This window comes from Tachysurus vachellii, chromosome 5 (assembly GCF_030014155.1).
Source record: "Tachysurus vachellii isolate PV-2020 chromosome 5, HZAU_Pvac_v1, whole genome shotgun sequence".
NCBI classification, from domain to species: domain Eukaryota; kingdom Metazoa; phylum Chordata; class Actinopteri; order Siluriformes; family Bagridae; genus Tachysurus; species Tachysurus vachellii.
In genome coordinates this window covers 27,285,831-27,305,370 of record NC_083464.1, presented here as the reverse complement: position 1 = coordinate 27,305,370, position 19,540 = coordinate 27,285,831, and the positions used below count along the sequence as shown (strand labels likewise).

The 19,540-nt window shown below is 41.0% G+C and overlaps 1 protein-coding gene across 2 annotated transcripts in view; it reads right to left on the bottom strand.

Annotated features, from left to right (window-relative positions):
• Positions 1–18,739, bottom strand: part of dync1i1 (dynein, cytoplasmic 1, intermediate chain 1) — a 25,246-nt gene extending 6,507 nt beyond the window's left edge. The window contains exons 1-9 of one of the 2 annotated variants that reach the window (XM_060869337.1): positions 18,614–18,739; positions 17,680–17,795; positions 17,515–17,602; positions 13,209–13,350; positions 7,190–7,249; positions 6,982–7,097; positions 5,648–5,749; positions 5,405–5,567; positions 4,392–4,491 (exon numbers count right to left, since the gene is read on the bottom strand). In XM_060869337.1, the coding sequence (XP_060725320.1) occupies positions 4,392–4,491; positions 5,405–5,567; positions 5,648–5,749; positions 6,982–7,097; positions 7,190–7,249; positions 13,209–13,350; positions 17,515–17,602; positions 17,680–17,787 (879 nt within the window). In that variant the 5' untranslated portion in view covers positions 17,788–17,795; positions 18,614–18,739. Of the gene's footprint in view, positions 1–4,391; positions 4,492–5,404; positions 5,568–5,647; positions 5,750–6,981; positions 7,098–7,189; positions 7,250–13,208; positions 13,351–17,514; positions 17,603–17,679; positions 17,796–18,613 lie in introns of those variants that run through there. The other variant, XM_060869338.1, reaches the window with a different exon arrangement.
• Positions 18,740–19,540: the final 801 nt, after the last annotated feature.

Genomic DNA, 19,540 nt, shown 5'->3' with positions numbered 1-19,540 from the left:
GTAGCTAGGGCTTTTGTTTGTTTGTTTAATACAGATATCCAGGTCATTTTGTCACTTATCTAACAAGCTTCATTGTATGTCAAGCATCCTGTCAAAGGAAAAACATCAACAATTCAGTCAGGATTGGTGTTTGGTGTAAAGTGTCAAATAAAAACAATACAAGCTCAGTTAAAAAAGCAGACATTAATAACTTTTACTGTATTATGGTCCAGAAATGGATAATATCTTTATTTTCTTTATGGGAGAATGAAACACTTTAGTTTCTACTGTGGTGTAATTTCCAGCAGTTCATAATTTACAGTACGTTTCGATTAATAAACAATTAAATAGGTTTTCTGTGTGTCAATAAACCGAACGTGGAGCTGCAGAACACCGATATTTAGCATTATGCTAATTAGCCGCAGGGTTTACAGCAAAGTCAGCTGGAGTGAGTTTGTTTACTAGGGTTAATGAATTTGAGACTTCAAAGCACTAAATGTAAATCTAGAACCAGCCCAGTCTGACTCATCAAGATTTATTTTAAGTTACTTATGCATGCTGTCATATTCAAATGCAAAATTTCAAAGATTAGAAATCACGCTCCCCTCCTTGAACCGCCACCTTATTGTGGTGGAGGGGTTTGCGTGCCTGAATGATCCTAGGAGCTATGTTGTCTGGGGCTTTCTGCCCCTGGTAGGGTCTCCCAAGGCAAACAGGTCCTGGGTGACAGGCCAGACAAAGAGCGGTTCATTACCCCTTATGAAGAAAAATACAGCAAGGTCTGTGACGTCGCCCAGTATGGCGGAACCGGGGCCCCACCCAGTCCCGGGGTTGGGGCTCGCATGTGAGCGCCTGGTGGCCGGGTCTTACCCCACGGGGCCCGGCCGGGCTCAGCCCGAAGGAGCGACGTGGGGCCGATCTCCTGTGGGCCCACCACCTGCAGGAGAAACTGTAAGGGGCTGGTGCAATGTGGATTGGGTGGCAGTCGAAGGCGGGAGCCTAGGCGACCCAATCCCTGGACACGGAATCTGGCTCTAGGAACATGGAATGTCACCTCGCTGGGGGGGAAGGAGCCTGAGCTGGTGCGGGAGGTTGAGAGATACCGACTAGATATAGTTGGGCTCACCTCCACGCACGGCTTGGGCTCTGGAACCCAACTCCTCGAGAGAGGCTGGGCTCTCTACTACTCTGGAGTTGCCCACGGTGAGAGGCGGCGGGCTGGTGTGGGCTTGCTCGTAGCCCCCCAGCTCAGCAGCCATGTGTTGGAGTTTACCCCGGTGAACGAGAGGGTCGTTTCCCTGCGCCTTCGGGTCGGGGAGAGGTCTCTCACTGTTATTTGTGCTTACGGGCCAAATGGCAGTGTAGAGTACCCGACCTTCTTGGCGTCTCTGGGAGGGGTGCTAGAAAGTGCTCCGACTGGGGACTCAGTCGTTCTACTGGGGGACTTCAACGCCCACATGGGCAGCGACAGTGACACCTGGAGGGGCGTGATTGGGAGGAACGGCCCCCCCGACCTGAACCCGAGTGGTGTTCTGTTATTGGACTTCTGTGCTAGTCATAGTTTGTCCATAACGAACACCATGTTCAAGCATAAGGGTGTCCACCAGTACACATGGCATCAGGACACCCTAGGTCGGAAGTCGATGATCGACTTTGTGGTTGTTTCATCTGACCTCCAGCCGTATGTCTTGGACACTGGGGTAAAGAGAGGGGCGGAGCTGTCAACTGATCACCACCTGGTGGTGAGTTGGATCCGTTGGCCGGGGAGGAAGTTGGACAGACTTGGCAGACCCAAACGTACTGTGAGGGTCCGCTGGGAACGTTTGGCAGAGTCTCCGGTCAGAGAGATCTTCAACTCCCACCTCCGGCAGAGCTTCAACCAGATCCCGAGGGAGATTGGAGACATTGAGTCCGAGTGGACCATGTTCTCCACCTCTATTGTCGACGCGGCCGCGCGGAGCTGTGGTCGTAAGGTCTCCGGTGCCTGCAATCCCCGAACCCGGTGGTGGACCCCGGAAGTAAGGGATGCCGTCAAGCTGAAGAAGGAGTCCTATCGAGCCTGGTTGGCTCGGGGGACTCCGGAGGCAGCTGATAGGTACCGGAGGGCCAAGCAAGCTTCAGCCTGGGTGGTTGCAGAGGCAAAAACTCGGGTCTGGGAGGAGTTCGGTGAGGCCATGGAGAAGGACTATCGGTTGGCCTCGAAGAAATTCTGGCAAACCGTCCGGCGCCTCAGGAGGGGGAAGCAGTGCCCTGCTCACACTGTTTACAGTGGGAGTGGGAATCTGCTGACTTCGACTGGGGACATTCTTGGACGGTGGAAGGAGTACTTCGAGGATCTCCTCAACCCCACCGACATGTATTCCACTGAGGAAGCAGAGGCAGAGGGCTCGGTTGGGGACTCGTCGATCCCCCAAGCTGAGGTCACTGAGGTGGTTGAGAAGCTCCTCAGTGGCAAGGCACCGGGGGTGGATGAGATCCGCCATGAGTACCTCAAGTCTCTTGTTGTGGATGTTGTGGGGCTGTCACGCCTGGTTGACACGCCTCTGCAACATCGCGTGGCGGTTGGGGACAGTGCCTCTGGACTGGCAGACTGGGGTGGTGGTCCCTCTGTTTAAGAAGGGGGACCGGAGGGTGTGTTCCAACTACAGGGGGATCACACTCCTCAGCCTCCCCGGAAAAGTCTATGCCAGGGTACTGGAGAGGAGAATTCGGCCGATAGTCGAACCTCGGATTCAGGAGGAACAATGCGGGTTTGGTCCCGGTCGTGGAACACTGGACCATCTCTATACCCTCACCAGGTTGCTGGAGGGTTCATGGGAGTTTGCCCAACCAGTCCACATGTGCTTTGTGGATCTGGAGAAGGCATTCGACTGTGTCCCTCGTGGTGATCTGTGGGGGGTGCTCTGGCAGTATGGGGTCCGGGGCCCTCTGCTAAGGGCTGTCCGGTCCCTATATGACCGGAGCAGGAGTTTGGTTCGCATTGCTGGCAGTAAGTCAGACTTGTTCCCGGTGCATGTTGGACTCTGGCAGGGCTGCCCTTTGTCACCGGTCCTGTTCATTATTTATATGGACAGGATTTCTAGGCGCAGTCGGGGGCCGGAGGGAGTCCAGTTTGGGGACCACGGGATTTCGTCTCTGCTTTTTGCAGATGATGTTGTCCTGTTGGCTTCTTCAAATCAGGACCTTCAGCGTGCACTGGGACGGTTTGCAGCCGAGTGTGAAGCGGCGGGGATGAGAATCAGCACCTCCAAGTCCGAGGCCATGGTTCTCAGCCGGAAAAGGGTGGCTTGCCCCCTTCAGGTTGGTGGAAAGCTCCTGCTTCAAGTGGAGGAGTTTAAGTATCTTGGGGTTTTGTTCACGAGTGAGGGAAGGATGGAGCGGGAGATTGACAGGCGGATCGGTGTATCTTCTGCAGTGATGCGGTCGATATACCGGTCTGTTGTGGTAAAGAAAGAGCTGAGCCGCAAGGCGAAGCTCTCTATTTACCAGTCGATCTACGTTCCTACCCTCACCTATGGTCATGAGCTTTGGGTCATGACCGAAAGGACAAGATCCCGGATACAGGCGGCCGAAATGAGTTTCCTCCGCAAGGTGGCTGGGCGCTCCCTTAGAGATAGGGTGAGGAGCTCGGTCACTCGGGAGGAGCTCAGAGTAGAGCCGCTGCTCCTCCACATCGAGAGGAGTCAGCTGAGGTGGCTCGGGCATCTGTTCCGGATGCCTCCTGGATGCCTCCCTGGGGAGGTGTTCCGGGCATGTCCAACCGGGAGGAGGCCCCGGGGAAGACCTAGGACACGCTGGAGGGACTATGTCTCTCGGCTGGCCTGGGAACGCCTCGGTATTCCCCCGGAGGAGCTGGAGGAAGTGTCTGGGGAGAGGGAAGTCTGGGTGTCCCTGCTCAGACTGCTGCCCCCGCGACCCGGCCCCGGATAAGCGGTAGAAGATGGATGGATGGAAATCACGCTTAAGTCATGCAAAACGTCATCCTGTTTTGCTCCTGACCAAATATGGAACTGACTGAAAATATCCTAGAATTTATCATGTTTCTGCTCAAGAAAACTAAATCAGAAATTCATCTGTGATTCTCTAGATTCCTGAGTAAAATAGTTTCACCAAATAATTTTCACCTGAGCCAATTCCATTATATTGTTAATGCTGCAAGCGTTGACATGATAGTACAACAGCAAGTGTGTTGTTATTAAGATAAGATAAAGCCTTTATTCGTCCCACAGCAGGGAAATTTGCAATTATTGTGCATGATAGCTTCAAACGTGATCTGTTTTACGAGTTTGAGCTTTTATCTTTTATCTATGGACTATAAACTGCACACCGACAGCAAATGTGTAGTTATAATGGTTATTATTTCAGCCACTCTCACAGAGAGCTCTAGCAGCTCTGTCAAATGACTTCCTTACCTGCGGTGACCAATCCAGACAGGTAACAACTCGATGTTTGGACCACTGCTCATCATAGAATTGTTGGTTGAAGGAGAGATTAAATCCAGCTTGTGTGTCTCTAATGATCAAATACATTAACTTTATATTAGATTAATATAATATCATTAGCTCATGATCAGAATATGCAGTTAACAGCCTACTGAAAGAGATACACAGTTTAATAAATTGTATTTACTTCCTTTTAATTAATGCATTTGTATACAGTTACTGACTGTAGCCCTCATACATATTTGTTTAACAGTGAAAAAGTTCCACCATAAGACCACCACTGATCACACAGTCCACCCATCCATCCATCCATCCATCCATCCTTCCTCTACACTGCTTATCCTACTGGATGTTGGGGAATCTGGAGCCTGTTTCCCAGGATACTCGAGGCAGGGTTCACCATGAACAGGATGCTAATCACACACACAATCACACTCTATGGACAATGTGAAGAGCCGATCAGCCTACAGTGCATGTCTTTGGAGTAGGGTAGGAAACCGGAGTACCTGTAGGAAACCCCGAGGTACATGGAGAGCATGCACACACATATGGTGGAGGTGGGAACTGAACCCCAAACCATAAATAAATAGTGTTTGTGTGAATCATTCTCAGTGCAGTAATGACACTGACATTAACACACTGTTCCTGATAGTATGTGCTTTCATCTCTTATTCATGAACTACTACTGATGCAGCCGCAACAGATGCACGCACACACACACACACCCACCCGTGTCAGTATTACTGCTGTGCTAAATGATCCACCACCCAGATGATATCTGCTTACTACTGGTCCTACGATGCTTCCTTTGTACTGGTGGAAATGTTGGCATAGTAACAGACAGGTGAGTCATATAGTATATAATAAAAGCACCTGATGATAGGTTACCAATCTGATAAAGTGCATCTGATAAAGTGGCAGCGTTATATTTAAATATATACTTTTCTGTTGTCTTATTAGGTTCTAATAAGAAATGCCCTGACCCCTCTCGGTCTTCCATTCCACGTCCGCTGTAGTCAAAGAAAATATCCAAGTCGTCAGCTAGTGTTTGCTCCACCAACCGAATGCTACGGTCAAAGAAGTTCAGGAAATCCTCGGAGTGAAGGATCTGCTTCTTCTCCTCCTCTGTGAGCTCCTTAGGATATTCTATGAAATATAAACGCATTTGTCAGCATGACGTTCGTTTTATGTTATCATTGTTTATTGTACCATGAGCTCATCATGACCTTGCACAGCCTCCTGACTGTCGTCCACCACATGTGCTTCAGATTCAGGTTTGGGTTTGACCACAGGAAGTTCTTCATGCTCCTCCTCTTCTGTGCAGAATCCTAGAGAGATTTTATAAGATCTTAAATCGTGTAGAGATTTGTGGGAAATGTAAAGTCCTATGTATAATGTGACTGTATAGAACCCTTTACACAAAATGAATCTCACAAAACTCCAAATGCAACATTTTTTTGAGTAAGATTACAAGTGCAACCAATCAACAGTGTTAGTTTTGGTGTCAAAATCATTCATTCATTCACTCATTTTCTACCGCTTATCCGAACTACCTCGAGTCACGGGGAGCCTGTGCCTCAGGCGTCATCGGGCATCAAGGCAGGATACACCCTGGACGGAGTGCCAACCCATCGCAGGGCACACACACTCTCATTCACTCATGCAATCACACACTACAGACAAATTTTCCAGAGATGCCAATCAACCTACCATGTATGTCTTTGGACCGGGGGAGGAACCCGGAGTACCCGGAGGAGACCCCCGAGGCACAGGGAGAACATGCAAACTCCACACACACAAGGCGGAGGCGGGAATCGAACCCCCAACCCTGGAGGTGTGAGTGCTAACCACTAAGCCCCCCTGTGTCAAAATCATTTTTATTTTATTTTATTATTTTTTTAAAATCCACTCAGATGAAGTTCAGATCAGTTCTTTTCTTCATGTGTTTTATGAAATCCTCAAGCAAAACACGCTTAAATTCAATTCAAGTATGTTTTAAATGGCAAACAAAGATTAGACTGGCTGAGATACATTGAACCGAGATTTTAGGGATCTGTCTGCCATGTTTTATCTAGTGTATGTGTAAATTATTTTAGCTCTTATATTTTCAGTTGCATCCAAGTGGACATGCTAATTAAAGCTCAGAGAGCTGAATCACATTTTAGAAATTTTAAGAACATTTGTAGTGGTTGGGACAATGACAATGGGACAAAAATGGTTAAATAAATCATTGTATTCGTCACAATAAGTAATGCATTGTTGTCTGTTAACATGAAGCTTTGTTTGCAGAATAACATATCAGGCAGAGATAAGAATATTCCATTGACTGAACATTTGCTTAAGTGTAATGCCTGGTCATTTGTTTTAAAAACTCAATGCAATCATAATGAATTAAATCAGATCTGATACACATACATCGTTTTGTAATAGTTTAAGAAAATTTGCTCTAAAAAAATTAGTAAAGTAAGTAAATAGGATGCAAATTCTACAAGAGGAATTAGGAGTGACATCCCGACATGAGAATGCTGAATGCTAGTGGTAGCACTGTATTGACTTTTACCTTCAGACAGCTTTGGTGCTACAGGAGTCTGGGTCTCTTTACTGTATGTCACTAGTTCTTTGGGCATGTAATCAAACTGTACAATCTCTGATGCTTCGAGTTTGTGCATTCTGCACCTGAAGAGAAAAAGATCATTAATCAAATAGAGCTTTACCTATTCAGATGAATAACCTGGTCAGAGTTTACCGCTCTGACTTTAAAATCTCACCGGTGCTCTGAGTCTGCTAGGAGCTGAAGAGCTGAGGGGTCCATGTCCCACTGCAACGTCCTGAACACAGCAGCACAAGGTTGGGTTAGGATATCATAATCATACAGTCACATGCACATATGTACGCTTCACACGCAGACTAATGCATTGCAATAAATCACTCAGCACTAGATCTGGTTAAATAGCACAGAAAAGTAAGGATCTGCATTGACCAGCAGAATACTAATTTAATTTGTAGACTGTTGTTTATTCTACGTTGACTTTAGAATAAAGTCTTTATGGCTGTTTAACTTGAACTTGTGAGTGGGGGGGAGAGGAGGAAGTGCATGCATCACAGTGCTCTGAGCTCGCAGAACACATGATGGCTTCTCTACATGTTCACTTCACTGCTGTACTCTCATTAATCCAGACGTGTACACACCATTCACTTTACTCTGCTCTCATTTTGGATGAGCACGCTGATCGACACGGCTCTGAGTGCTCAGATCTAATAACATTAATAGTTAAACACCTATAGTTATATACATCAGCCACACCTGACAGGCCCTGTCGCAGTTATTCAGGATGATTAGATCTGTGTCAAGCAAGAATCTAGACATTTCTCACAACTCATTCGAAGTTCTTCATACTAACAGACATATGTAGCTAAAAAAAATAAGTCTGCTGAGTTCATTCATTCATTCATCTTCTACCACTTATCGGAACTACCTCGGGTCACGGGGAGCCTGTGCCTATCTCAGGTTTCATCGGGCATCAAGGCAGGATACACCCTGGATGGAGTGCCAACCCATCACAGGGCACACACACACTCATTCACTCACACACTCACACACTACGGACAATTTTCCAGAGATGCCAATCAACCTACCATGCATGTCTTTGGACAGGGGGAGGAAACCCGAGTACCCGGAGGGAACCCCCGAGGCACGGGGAGAACATGCAAACTCCACACACACAAGGTGGAGGTGGGAATCGAACCCCCAACCCTGGAGGTGTGAGGCAAACGTGCTAACCACTAAGCTACCGTGCCCCCAGTATGCTGAGTTATTTCCTCTAATTGTTATTTACAGACCTCCTGGACCATATTCTAAAATCCTCTGTGAATTTGCGATTTAATTTCAAACCTAGTTGTTTCTTTAGACAAAGCAGTAATTGTTAGAGACTCCGAGAACATCCTCGTTTCATTTAAAATGCGCTTTGGACATGATATTCTCAATTTGCCACGTCACCGTGTTAAACATACATTTACGTTTACTACTGCAGAGAGGTTAAACAACAATCTCCCAGAATGATCATCCATGATTGGATCGCCATCTGACCCCACAGAACTTGATCAGGTGACTGACTATTTAGAGTCAGTGTTTCGCTACACCCCAATATTGTAGATCCACTTAAAAGGAAAGTAATGAAAGATAAAATAAAACTTGCACAATGGTACAATGAAAACACACAAACTTTAAAACAATCAGCTAGGAAATTAGAACATACATAGAGTCAAACTAAATTATCAGTATTTCGATTAGCATAGAGGAAGGAAAGCCTTCATAGCTACAACACATCTATTAGTGCTGCTAGATTTGTGTATTTCTCCAGCTTAATTAAAGAAAACAAAAATAATCCTAAATTTTTATTTAATACTGTAGCAAAATAACTAGGAATAAAAACACTGTCGAGAAGCGCACACCATCTATTTGTAGCAGTAATGCCTTCATAAATTATTTCAATGGAAAAAAAATTATATCAGGCAGAAAATTTAGACTATTAATTTAATACCAAACAATTTGATAGATAATGCTGTAGATAATATTTCTGTTTTTGATCAGTATTTATACTTTTTTCATCCCCTTCATGAGACTTCATGACTTATTTTCACTGATGTCTTCTTCAAAATTATCAACCTGCATACTGGATCCCCTACCCACATGTTTCTTTACACAGATACTACCAGTAGCAATCCAACCCATTCTAAATATAATAAATTCTTCCCTTAGCACTGGCTATGTGCTGAAATCTTTTAAGCTAGCAGTTATCAAACCTTTGATTAAAAAACCTGACCTCGACTTAACACAGCTGTCCAACTATATGCCAATATCAAACCCCCCTTTATCTCCAAGATGCTAGAAAAGGTGTAGCACAACAGTTATGCTCATACCTATATAGGAATAATATTCATGAAATGTATCAGTCAGGATTTAGGCCTCATCATAGCACAGAGACAGCGCTGGTTAAAGTTGTAGATGACCTGTTATTAGACTCTGATCAGGGTTGGGTCTCTTTGGTATTGCTTAATCTGAGTGCAGCTTTTGATACCAGTGACCATGCTATTCTACTTGATAGTCTAGAACATGTTGATGGTGTTAAAGGGACAGCCCTGTCCTGGATCGGGACTTATTTGACGGATCGCTATCAGTTTGTAGGTCTAAATGTTGACTATTCTAAACAAACTAAGGTAAGATTCTGTGTTCCACAAGGATCTGTTTTAGGCCCATTGCTTTTCTCCCTATATATGTTAACCCTTGGTGCAATTATTCATAAACATGGTAATGGCTTCCACTGTTATGACACACAGCTATATGTTTCAGCTAAGTCAGATGTAGTCACCAGCTTAATAAGATTGTGTGAAGATTGTGTGAAGGAATCAGACAGTGGATGCTAACATCCTTCTGCTTAACTCTGACAGAAATGCTTTTAGTAGGACCACAGGCAGGCAGAAGTAAGATTTCAGATTACAGAGTAACTCTATTACATCCTGTGCAGCAGGAAAAGACCTTGGTGTGATATATATATATATATATATATATATATATCTCGTCACGGGCAACGACACTCCAACCAGGGGTAGAACGTCTGGATTGACGAAGTAGTTCCGTAAGAAGAGATGATCAGACTAGGAACCCGGAACAGTGCAAGCTTGAGAGTGTGTGTGTGTGTATGTATGTGTGTGTGTATATATATATATATATATATATATATATATATATATATACACATACATACACACACACACACTCACTCCCAAGTCTCTCGGTGTGCACTCTGCCAGGGATTAATCTGCGTGGTCAGACAGTGTCTCATGGAATTCTTGTGGATGGAGCCATATGGAGACTGTCAGGCCTTTGTTGCGTCAGTCAGCTGTATGGTCTGGTCTTCATCAGCAATCATGTGAAGACTTTGACAGGAAGGAATTAGTGTTAGGTCTGCGATGAACTCAAGAGTTTGTGCTGGCCCATTAGTTCCTCAGGAGCTCTCGGTTGCACTATTATAAACTTTTGTAAAAATTACGTTATTTACATTTACACTATTTACTGTAGATTGTCACCCAAATGAGGATGAGGTTCCCTTCTGAGTCTGGTTCCTCTAAAGGTTTCTTCCTCATATCCCCTTAGGGAGTTTTTCCTTGCCGCCATCACCTCCGGCTTGCTTATTAGGGACAGGGATAGATATATACAGTATAGTATTTTATAAAATTTTAAATTAAGATTTTCAAATTATTATTATATACAAATAAATTGAATTAGAAAATGTGAATTTAGGCCTGAGCTTTGAGAACTGACAAAGATCATCATTTAGACTACATAAGCCCATATGATATGATATATGCTTAGCACCATGCCACATTGTTCCTCATCCTCGAAGCACTTTGAACCAGCATAGCTTAACAAGTTCACTTTTGTGGAAGCGGGAGCGCCGGTCAGTGTATGGAGAGCAGAGCCGAGGTGGGTAAGTGATTAAGGACAATTCACCTGTGATTAACTGGAATAATGTTTGCAGTGATCTGCGGTAGGGACAAAAGAGGAAGAAGTGATAGCCAGGAAGGGAAAGAGTGTGTGTGCTTGTGTGTGTAGCCAAAATGCTGTAGAGCGAAAGTAAAATTTTTGAGTTCCTAAATCCTGCCTCCAGTTTTCTCCATTCCCATGTCAGAACAAGCACAACCTATTTCCAGAATCCAGAGTATGTTAAAAACAATCTAATTATTCTGCTACGGTGGTATATAATGTACACAAACAAGCAAACATAGACAGGAAGGTAGGAAGACATTTGATATGGGTCAGAGAAAAAGTATTACACAAGTCAGATGTAGATGGTCATGTATGAGTCACCCTGAGCGACATGGTCATGGGCGTAAATTTCATTTAACAGAAGGGGGGGACAATAAATATAAAATTTCTCATGACCAGTTTTTGAAGGGGACACAAATAATACAGACAATGGTAATTCAAAGTGCTTTACATAAAGAAAGTAAAACTATCATAAAAAAAATCACAACAATAAAAACAAAGGACTTAAAAAAAGGTTTAAAATTTTATTTAAAATTTTAAATAAATTTTTAAACACGACTTTGGTGTGTTAGTTGCAGTGCACTATGCAACAAGCTATTGTAAACAAGCTAACGTTAACTAGATAAGTAATATTTTAATCGCTAATATAGCAGATTCATGGAAAATTACATTACATTAATTAATGCTGCAACTAATTTATGAATGAGTTTGCATCAACTACATTAAAGAAAATCGCTTTATATAAAGTGAATAAAATCCCCTACTTAATGGAGTTCAACATTAACTGAGCCGCAGCCACACACCTGACTCGTGTTTGTAGAGTAGGTGATGAACTGGGAAAGCAGGCAGTGGGTCAAACCACTGTGAGGAAGGGGAGGGGGAACTCAACTCATTTTTTTGCGTTTGTTTTTTTTTCTACTTACACAATTATTTAGGTATACATACATATATTTTTCATAATAGAGAGTGCGATATTTAAAAAAAAAATGGGGGGGGGGGGAGACAATCCTCGGATGGATTGTCCCCTCCATCCCCCCGGGATTTACGCCCAAGGACATGGTTGAATATCAATAGCGCAAATTGAAAAGAAAATTTCCAATTGAAAGAAAAATACAATGCAATCTAAGAAGCTATACAACCACATGAGGATTACTGTAAACGACAGCAAGCTGTGCACAAAGGTGCATTTAATGTGTACATGTATAGAGGTGAAGCTGGAAAAAAATACAGCTTCAGATTAAACTCCATCTTACTAGAGTGCAATAGAGTGCAATAAATCAAATAACCAACACTGGATACAAGCCTATGACAAATCCTTCGCTGTCAAACAATTTAAGACTGACAATTTTAGACAGGGCTCTTCACTACCAATATCAACACCAGATCCGTTTGGAAGAATTGTGTCCATCCATCCACGCTAAAAGAAAAAAAACAAAAACAATAGATTTACAGTTCTGGCTTTTAGTAGACTCTCTGATCCATAGACACTTACAGACGTGCTGTGCAGTCTGTATCAATAAACACACCCTGAAAGTGGTTCATTAAGTCAAGGGACCTGTTTTTGGCTTTGCAGGCAAGCATCAGTGTTTTAAATCTGATCGTGGTAGCTACAGGAAACCAGTGATGCATTTTGGATCATTTGTAGAGGACGAATAGCGCTCAGAGGCAGACCTGCCAGTCTGAAAACGACAAGAGCCTGAACAAGCACCTGAGGAAAAGGAAAAGGTGTCCATGGATACCACAAGGCTGCATGCAGTGACCGAAGGTGAGTGTGAGTAACTGGAACAACTGTAAAAAATATTTTCAGTAATGTATTATACTGTACAAAGCATAAAACAACACGTAATCCTATACATTTGCTCATTTGGTGCTCAAGGAGTCAACAAATGCAGTTTTGGTGATGCTGGGATTAAACGGCAACATTTAATCTGCTGCTCTAAGCTTTGAGTCACCACAGAGACACAAACTAACCCACGCTGATTCAAGCAGATCTACAACTGAATTAAAGGCACTTAATTAATAACTTAATAAGAGTCTAGGGGTTGTGTGTATAATCCTACTATTGTGTACTTACATTAATAGCATGCTGTGTGGCATGGGTTCCATAAATATTACTGAAAACGTCATTTTAAACGAATTATTTAATTGGAAAATTCAATAAAAATGACCACTATTGTTAAATAACACTCAACATAAGGCATAATGGCAGTAGATGTCTTTGTGCACCGGCAGTTTCGTACCTAGACACGGTTCCTCCCTCCACTGACTCCTGGCTCCAGTTGTCACTGGAAGCGCTCACTGATTGTGAAGAGGGAGACAGAGGGGTAGGGACTAAATAATGAAAATAACAGGTATCCCATGTTAAAAGGTGGAGTGGCTGCACTGGAGTCCATCACAGAGTGGCAAAAGTGATGAAAAAGAAAATATAACAGATCATAATGGTGAAATTAAAGAGGACAAAAAAAGAGGGGAAAAAAACAGAGAATTTGGGATTTAATTATCATCATTTTAGACATTTTTTACACACACACACACACACAGCACAGCTCTATCAGCTATTGTGACTTGTGATTAATGTTGAATATGATAGTCCATCAAATAAAGATTCTGTAAATCCTTTGTATTTGCAACAGCGAAAGTGAAATGTAGCCACATTCATACTCATATTACACACACCATTACACCGCTGTTCCAAAGTTCAACGGTTTGTGTACAAATGCTGGAAGTAAGTAGCTTCAGCATCAGGTGTGCTTTTCCAACACCTTCTCATGATTACACATAAACCATATTAGTGTTCATTAATAATTTGTAAATGCTAAAGTAGAAAAAAATTTGACATCAGTTCAGTACATCAAATGCTAATATTTCAGAGTCAAAACATGAGATATTGTCGTTATTGTCACTTTAACCTTATTCTAAAAAAGAAAACCCTGCACAGCAACAAAAATGCTTAAACAGCCCACGGTATTACAAGGTGTGTACAGAAGGTCAAAGAGACCCTTCTCTGTTATATATTTGTGATGTTAACTCGAGCAATGTTTTCCCATGGCAGTCTGGGAAAGAGTTACAAACTCTAACTGATTCGGAGAGCTTCTTGTTTAGGTCGTATCAGATGTGTGAGAAAGCTAAAGCTCTGAAAGGCTAAAACTGAAGTGCAGAAGAAAAACCTGGAGGCAGAAAAAACATGACTATAAATTTGGTCCTGTCAAAGTTTGGGCTACCTTATTAGAGGGAAGAATTTGCCTTATGTGTGTGTGTGAGTGAGAGTGTGTGTGTTCGAGTGAGAGTGTGTGTGTGTGTGCGCGAGAGTGTGTGTGTGTGAGAGTGTGTGTGTGTGTGAGAGTGTGTGTGTGTGAGAGAGTGTGTGTGTGGGTGCACGTGTGTGTGCTTTTAATCTCCCTTTTTTCTAGCAGATAAGCTAGAGAGAAAAATAACTATTAAATGATGTAGAAGATAGACAATGATGAATAATAGGGATGAGCGAGTACAGCATTATCTGTATCTGTATCTGTTAACCATATGAATTATCTGTATCTGTATCTGTACTCGGAGTGGGTGGGGCCTAACCCAGAAGTAGGCGGAACTTGTCTTGAAATGGGCGGGGCTTTAACCGGTATGTTATTTTAAGCATGCAATTGATATGGGTTGATCAGAAATTGTTATATTTATTGCTGATTAGAAAAATATTTACAGGACAGCATCAGGATTGAGCTTCAGATCAATGGTCTTGATCACGATAGCAAACGAACTATATTACAGAACAAGTTGTGCAACAATGAAAACAAAACAATGCAGTGCAATTATGAAGTAAAATGTAATGAACAACATAACTTTCTTTTTTAACTTTTAATTTTTTTATGATCAGTGTGATTTTTTTATTTTTTAGGTTATTTTTTTATTTCAACACCAGGTGTGTGTGTGTGTGTGTGTGTGTAGCTTAATAATTCATTTGTAATATTTATAACACTAGCTTACTACCTTTATGTTTTTATGAAATACAGCAAAAACGTGTTAGACACACAGTGTCTGGTTACTGGTTAGAGACAGCTGAAGGTTTAAAAAAGAAAAAAAATCTCACGGTCACATTCTACCAAGCAAGCACCACGTCTGAACGAACCCACGTTTATCAGGACTCTACTGGTTAGTAAGTACGTATTATTAACGTTACAACCCGAAGTAAAAAGCTGAAGAAACCCTAAACGTTAACGGAAAAGACTGAGTGACTGAGGGAGAGACAGAGAGCTGTTCTGTGTGTGACTGTGAGTGAGCAGAGCGAGACACAGCAACACAATACATCTGTATGTGTGTAGGGGAGGGGCGCTGTGACTAGCCTATCACAGAACGCTGACACAATCAGATACAGAATGATGATTTTCATTCAATCCGAGCACAGATATTGACTCGTATTACTCGTATAATACTCGTACTCGGCAGAAGTGCTTTATCCGAACCGGATACTCGTTTCAGGCGAGTATCCGTCTCATCTCTAATGAATAATAACCCATTTGATATAATAAACAAGATCTACGGTAACCAGCCAATCATACACTTTACTCTTTGTTCTATATGATGAATAATTAAATGTATTCTTAAATGGATATTCATGCAAAGCTCAAAAACCCCTTTGAAGTGTTCTCTGGTACTCTGAGGGCGATTTAGGTAAAGCATGAGAGGCTACACAGTCTCGTGAATAGGTACTTTGAGGAAAGAAATATTTGCATGAACACATGGTAGTTGGCTTCCTTCACACATAATGCACATAGTTCCACCTCCACAGTGTGAAGACATCAGTGTGGATAAAACTATGTAAGAATATTGTTGCTGTCACATATTTTCCTGTTTGAAGACATTTATTTTTATAATACTTTACTTTATATAACTCAGTGAACTTTACCAGGCTGTCAGCGAGCAACAAACAGCACATGCGGATGGATTTTTCTATCACTGCTGGAGACTTTAATCACGCAGATTTAAAGTCTTTTCTACCAAAACTTCATCAGCACATAGACCTTCCACAAGGAGAAATAATACATCGGACGTTACATACACAAACAGCAAATGAGCATACAAAGCCTCTCCCCTCCCCCCACCTCGGACTCTCTGACCACATCACCATCGTGCTCAGAACTGCGTTCAGACTGAAGGTTAGAGTCACCAGACACAAGAATGAAGTACGTGTGTGGCCAGAGGGGGCGCAGTCTGTCCTTAAAGACTGCTTTGACACAACAGACTGGGTCACCTTCAAGAAAGCAGAAACTTACAACAACCACACAGACATTAAGAAATATACTGAGGCTGTTATTGCTTACATCTCAAAATGCACTTATGATGTCACACACAGGAAACCCATCACTATTCAGGCAAACCAGAAAACATGGTGATACTGCAGTCCTCTCTAAAAAAAATCTACAGCACACTACACACTTCTTCATGGCACACAAGACACTTTAACTCTCTGTATATATCTGAAACTGTTACACTTCATACATTACAGTTTTTAGCACTAATGTCATACTGCTGCTGCAAACTACATGTATTGCTAATGTAAACACTTGATTCTGTATTTCGATTTTTTTCTGTATGTCTGCACATATGGTAGGAGTGACAATAAAGAACCTTGAACCTAATGAAATGACTTATATAGTAATTAATCCCATATTATAAATTCCAAAAAATATAACTAATAGTAAATAAAACAGTCCCAGAAACAGGAGTGCAGCCTGGGTGGGATAACCCTCCATCATACAGCACACACACACGCACCCACACTCAAATACCCACACACAGAAAACACACACACACACACACACACACACACACACTCTCTCACACACATAAGAGGTCAAGAGGAAGGCCAGAGATATATGGAGGCGTTAAATGAGGGCATGAAGGTAATTGGTGCGAGAGTAGAGGATGCCGAGAATAGAGTTAGGTGGAAACAGATGATTCGCTGTGGCGACCCCTAACGGGAAAAACAGAAGGAGCAGAAGATCTATAGCTAATGAGCAAGTCTGAGGTGACAGTGGCAAAAAAAAACCCTCCTTGAAATGCTAAAAGAATGCAGAAGGATTGGACTCCATGTCAATTTTTATTTTTATTTATTTTACCATTAAAAAAAAGACATGTAGTTCTCTCAGAAATCCTGTCAGATTATGACCTTGAAACTCCTGATGATGTCTTCTAATCTGTGTGCAAAATGCATCAACAATTTGTAGCCATGATGTCTGGGGCTGAGATTAAGAATTATAAATTGTAGTTTGTATCAAAAGCTGTAATGCTGTTGAGGACATCCTGTAATCTCAAACATCTTATTAATGAAGGAACTGAAAGACTGGCTTCAACCTTTAGACCACATTTTGAAGGTGACCAATTCACAACAACTGGACATACTGATCTGAGCAAAACTAGATTTATTCCCATTCAACTTCTCTTCATCATCAAATAAATGGTATGAACAAGAACAGGATGTGGATTAGTTCTTAGCGATGAGACGTCTACTCATCTCTAGTATGCAAGATAGAAACTGATATAAGTTTATTGATATACCTGAAGACAGGTCTGGAGACATCACTCTTCTCTTTCTATCCAAGTCTAAGTCTTCTGATACACACTCTGCCGTTTGCTGTACCTCAGACTAAAAAAAAACAACAACAATAAATAAATAAATGGTCTAAGAATAAAAAAAAAACAGAGATCAAAAAATAGATTCACCTCTTTCTTTTTTCTTTCTTCTTCTTTTCTTCTTTTCTCTTCATGCATCTGAGCAACAAGCTGCTTTGTGTGCTCGAGTTTGGCTTTTCTGCTGCGTGTGTCAGACATCTTCAGAGCTGTTTATTCATACACAATGTGCACAGGTCAGTTGTGGGAAAACAACTTTTTTAAAGCTTACAATTAAAGCTACAATCTAAAAAGCAAACTCTAGAAGAGAAGAGAATAACAAAAGCTTGTTAGTGCTGCTTTTATATAGGAAACAAATTTTTTTTAATTTTACTTATATTTAATGTTTTTCTAAAAAAATCATTTTCTTTTTAGATTTACAACAAATATTGATATAATATTAAAAAAAATAAAAAATTGGTGTTTATCCAAAAGCCTTTTTATTTAGAATTATTAAATGAATTAGGTCATATAAAAGGGTGTAATAACAATAACAACAACAACAACAACAATAATAAAAATATTTATAATAATAACAATAACAGTTATAATACTAATAATAGCAACAATAATATTAATAATAATGATGATAATATTTAGAATACTAATAATAGCAACAATAATAATAATAATAATAATAATAATAATAATAATAATAATAATACATGTACAACCCAAGATTTCTTACAGCTTTAGATGGAGCATCCCTTTTAGCCTTAATCCAATACAGATGTCTCTTATTTTCAACACTATTCATTAAGAATAGATTTAGATCCTTCAGATTTTATTTATTTTACAGATTAAATACCAGTCTGTTGATAAGAGGGGTTTTAAATGCATGCTGTCTGTTTGCTGTTGTTAGCTTTAATAATAAGCACACAGCAGGCTAGCAGGCTAACCATTTTAATTTCAGCCTAGAAAACGAAAAGGCCAGGAATTAAAGACAAGATAAACTAAACAGGAACAAACAGATGTATATTCACTGTACCGTTGTTTCTTCCTGTGTACAGACTTCTTGAATTTCCCCGTCGGTGCTCCTCCTGGAACCGCTGTCAATATACCGGCATGTAAAACCCTAGGGCGCGGCTTTTAGACACTTAGCGGTAATTACGACGAAGGCGGAAAGCGAATGCTCGTGAGTGCATTCAAAACCAAAACAAAACAACTTAACATTATATATTAGAAATAAAGACAAATAAATTAACAAAACAAACACATAATTCATAATATTGAATATGTAGATGTTGATAATGATGACAGCTGTAAATGTCATGATAGTAACAACAGCAATAACAACAGTTATTATTATTATTATTATTATTATTATTAGTAGTAGTAGTAGTAGTATTATAAATATTATTATTATTATTAGTAGTAGTAGTATTATAAATATTATTATTATTATTAGTAGTAGTATTATAAATATTATTATTATTATTAGTAGTTGTAGTATTATAAATATTATTATTATTATTATTAATATTAGTAGTAGTAGTATTATAAATATTATTATTATTATTAGTAGTAGTAGTATTATAAATATTATTATTATTATTAGTAGTAGTAGTATTATAAATATTATTATTATTATTAGTAGTAGTAGTATTATAAATATTATTATTATTATTATTAATATTAGTAGTAGTAGTATAAATATTATTATTATTATTGTTATTAGCATTACAAATATTATTACACTGCTCAAAAAAATAAAGGGAACACTTAAACAACACAATGTAACTCCAAGTCAATCACACTTCTGTGAAATCAAACTGCCCACTTAGGATGAAATGCTGATTGACAATCAATTTCACATGCTGTTGTGCAAATGGAATAGACAACAGGTGGAAATGATATTCAATTAGCAAGACACCCCCAATAAAGGAGTGTTTCTGCAGGTGGTGACCACAGACCA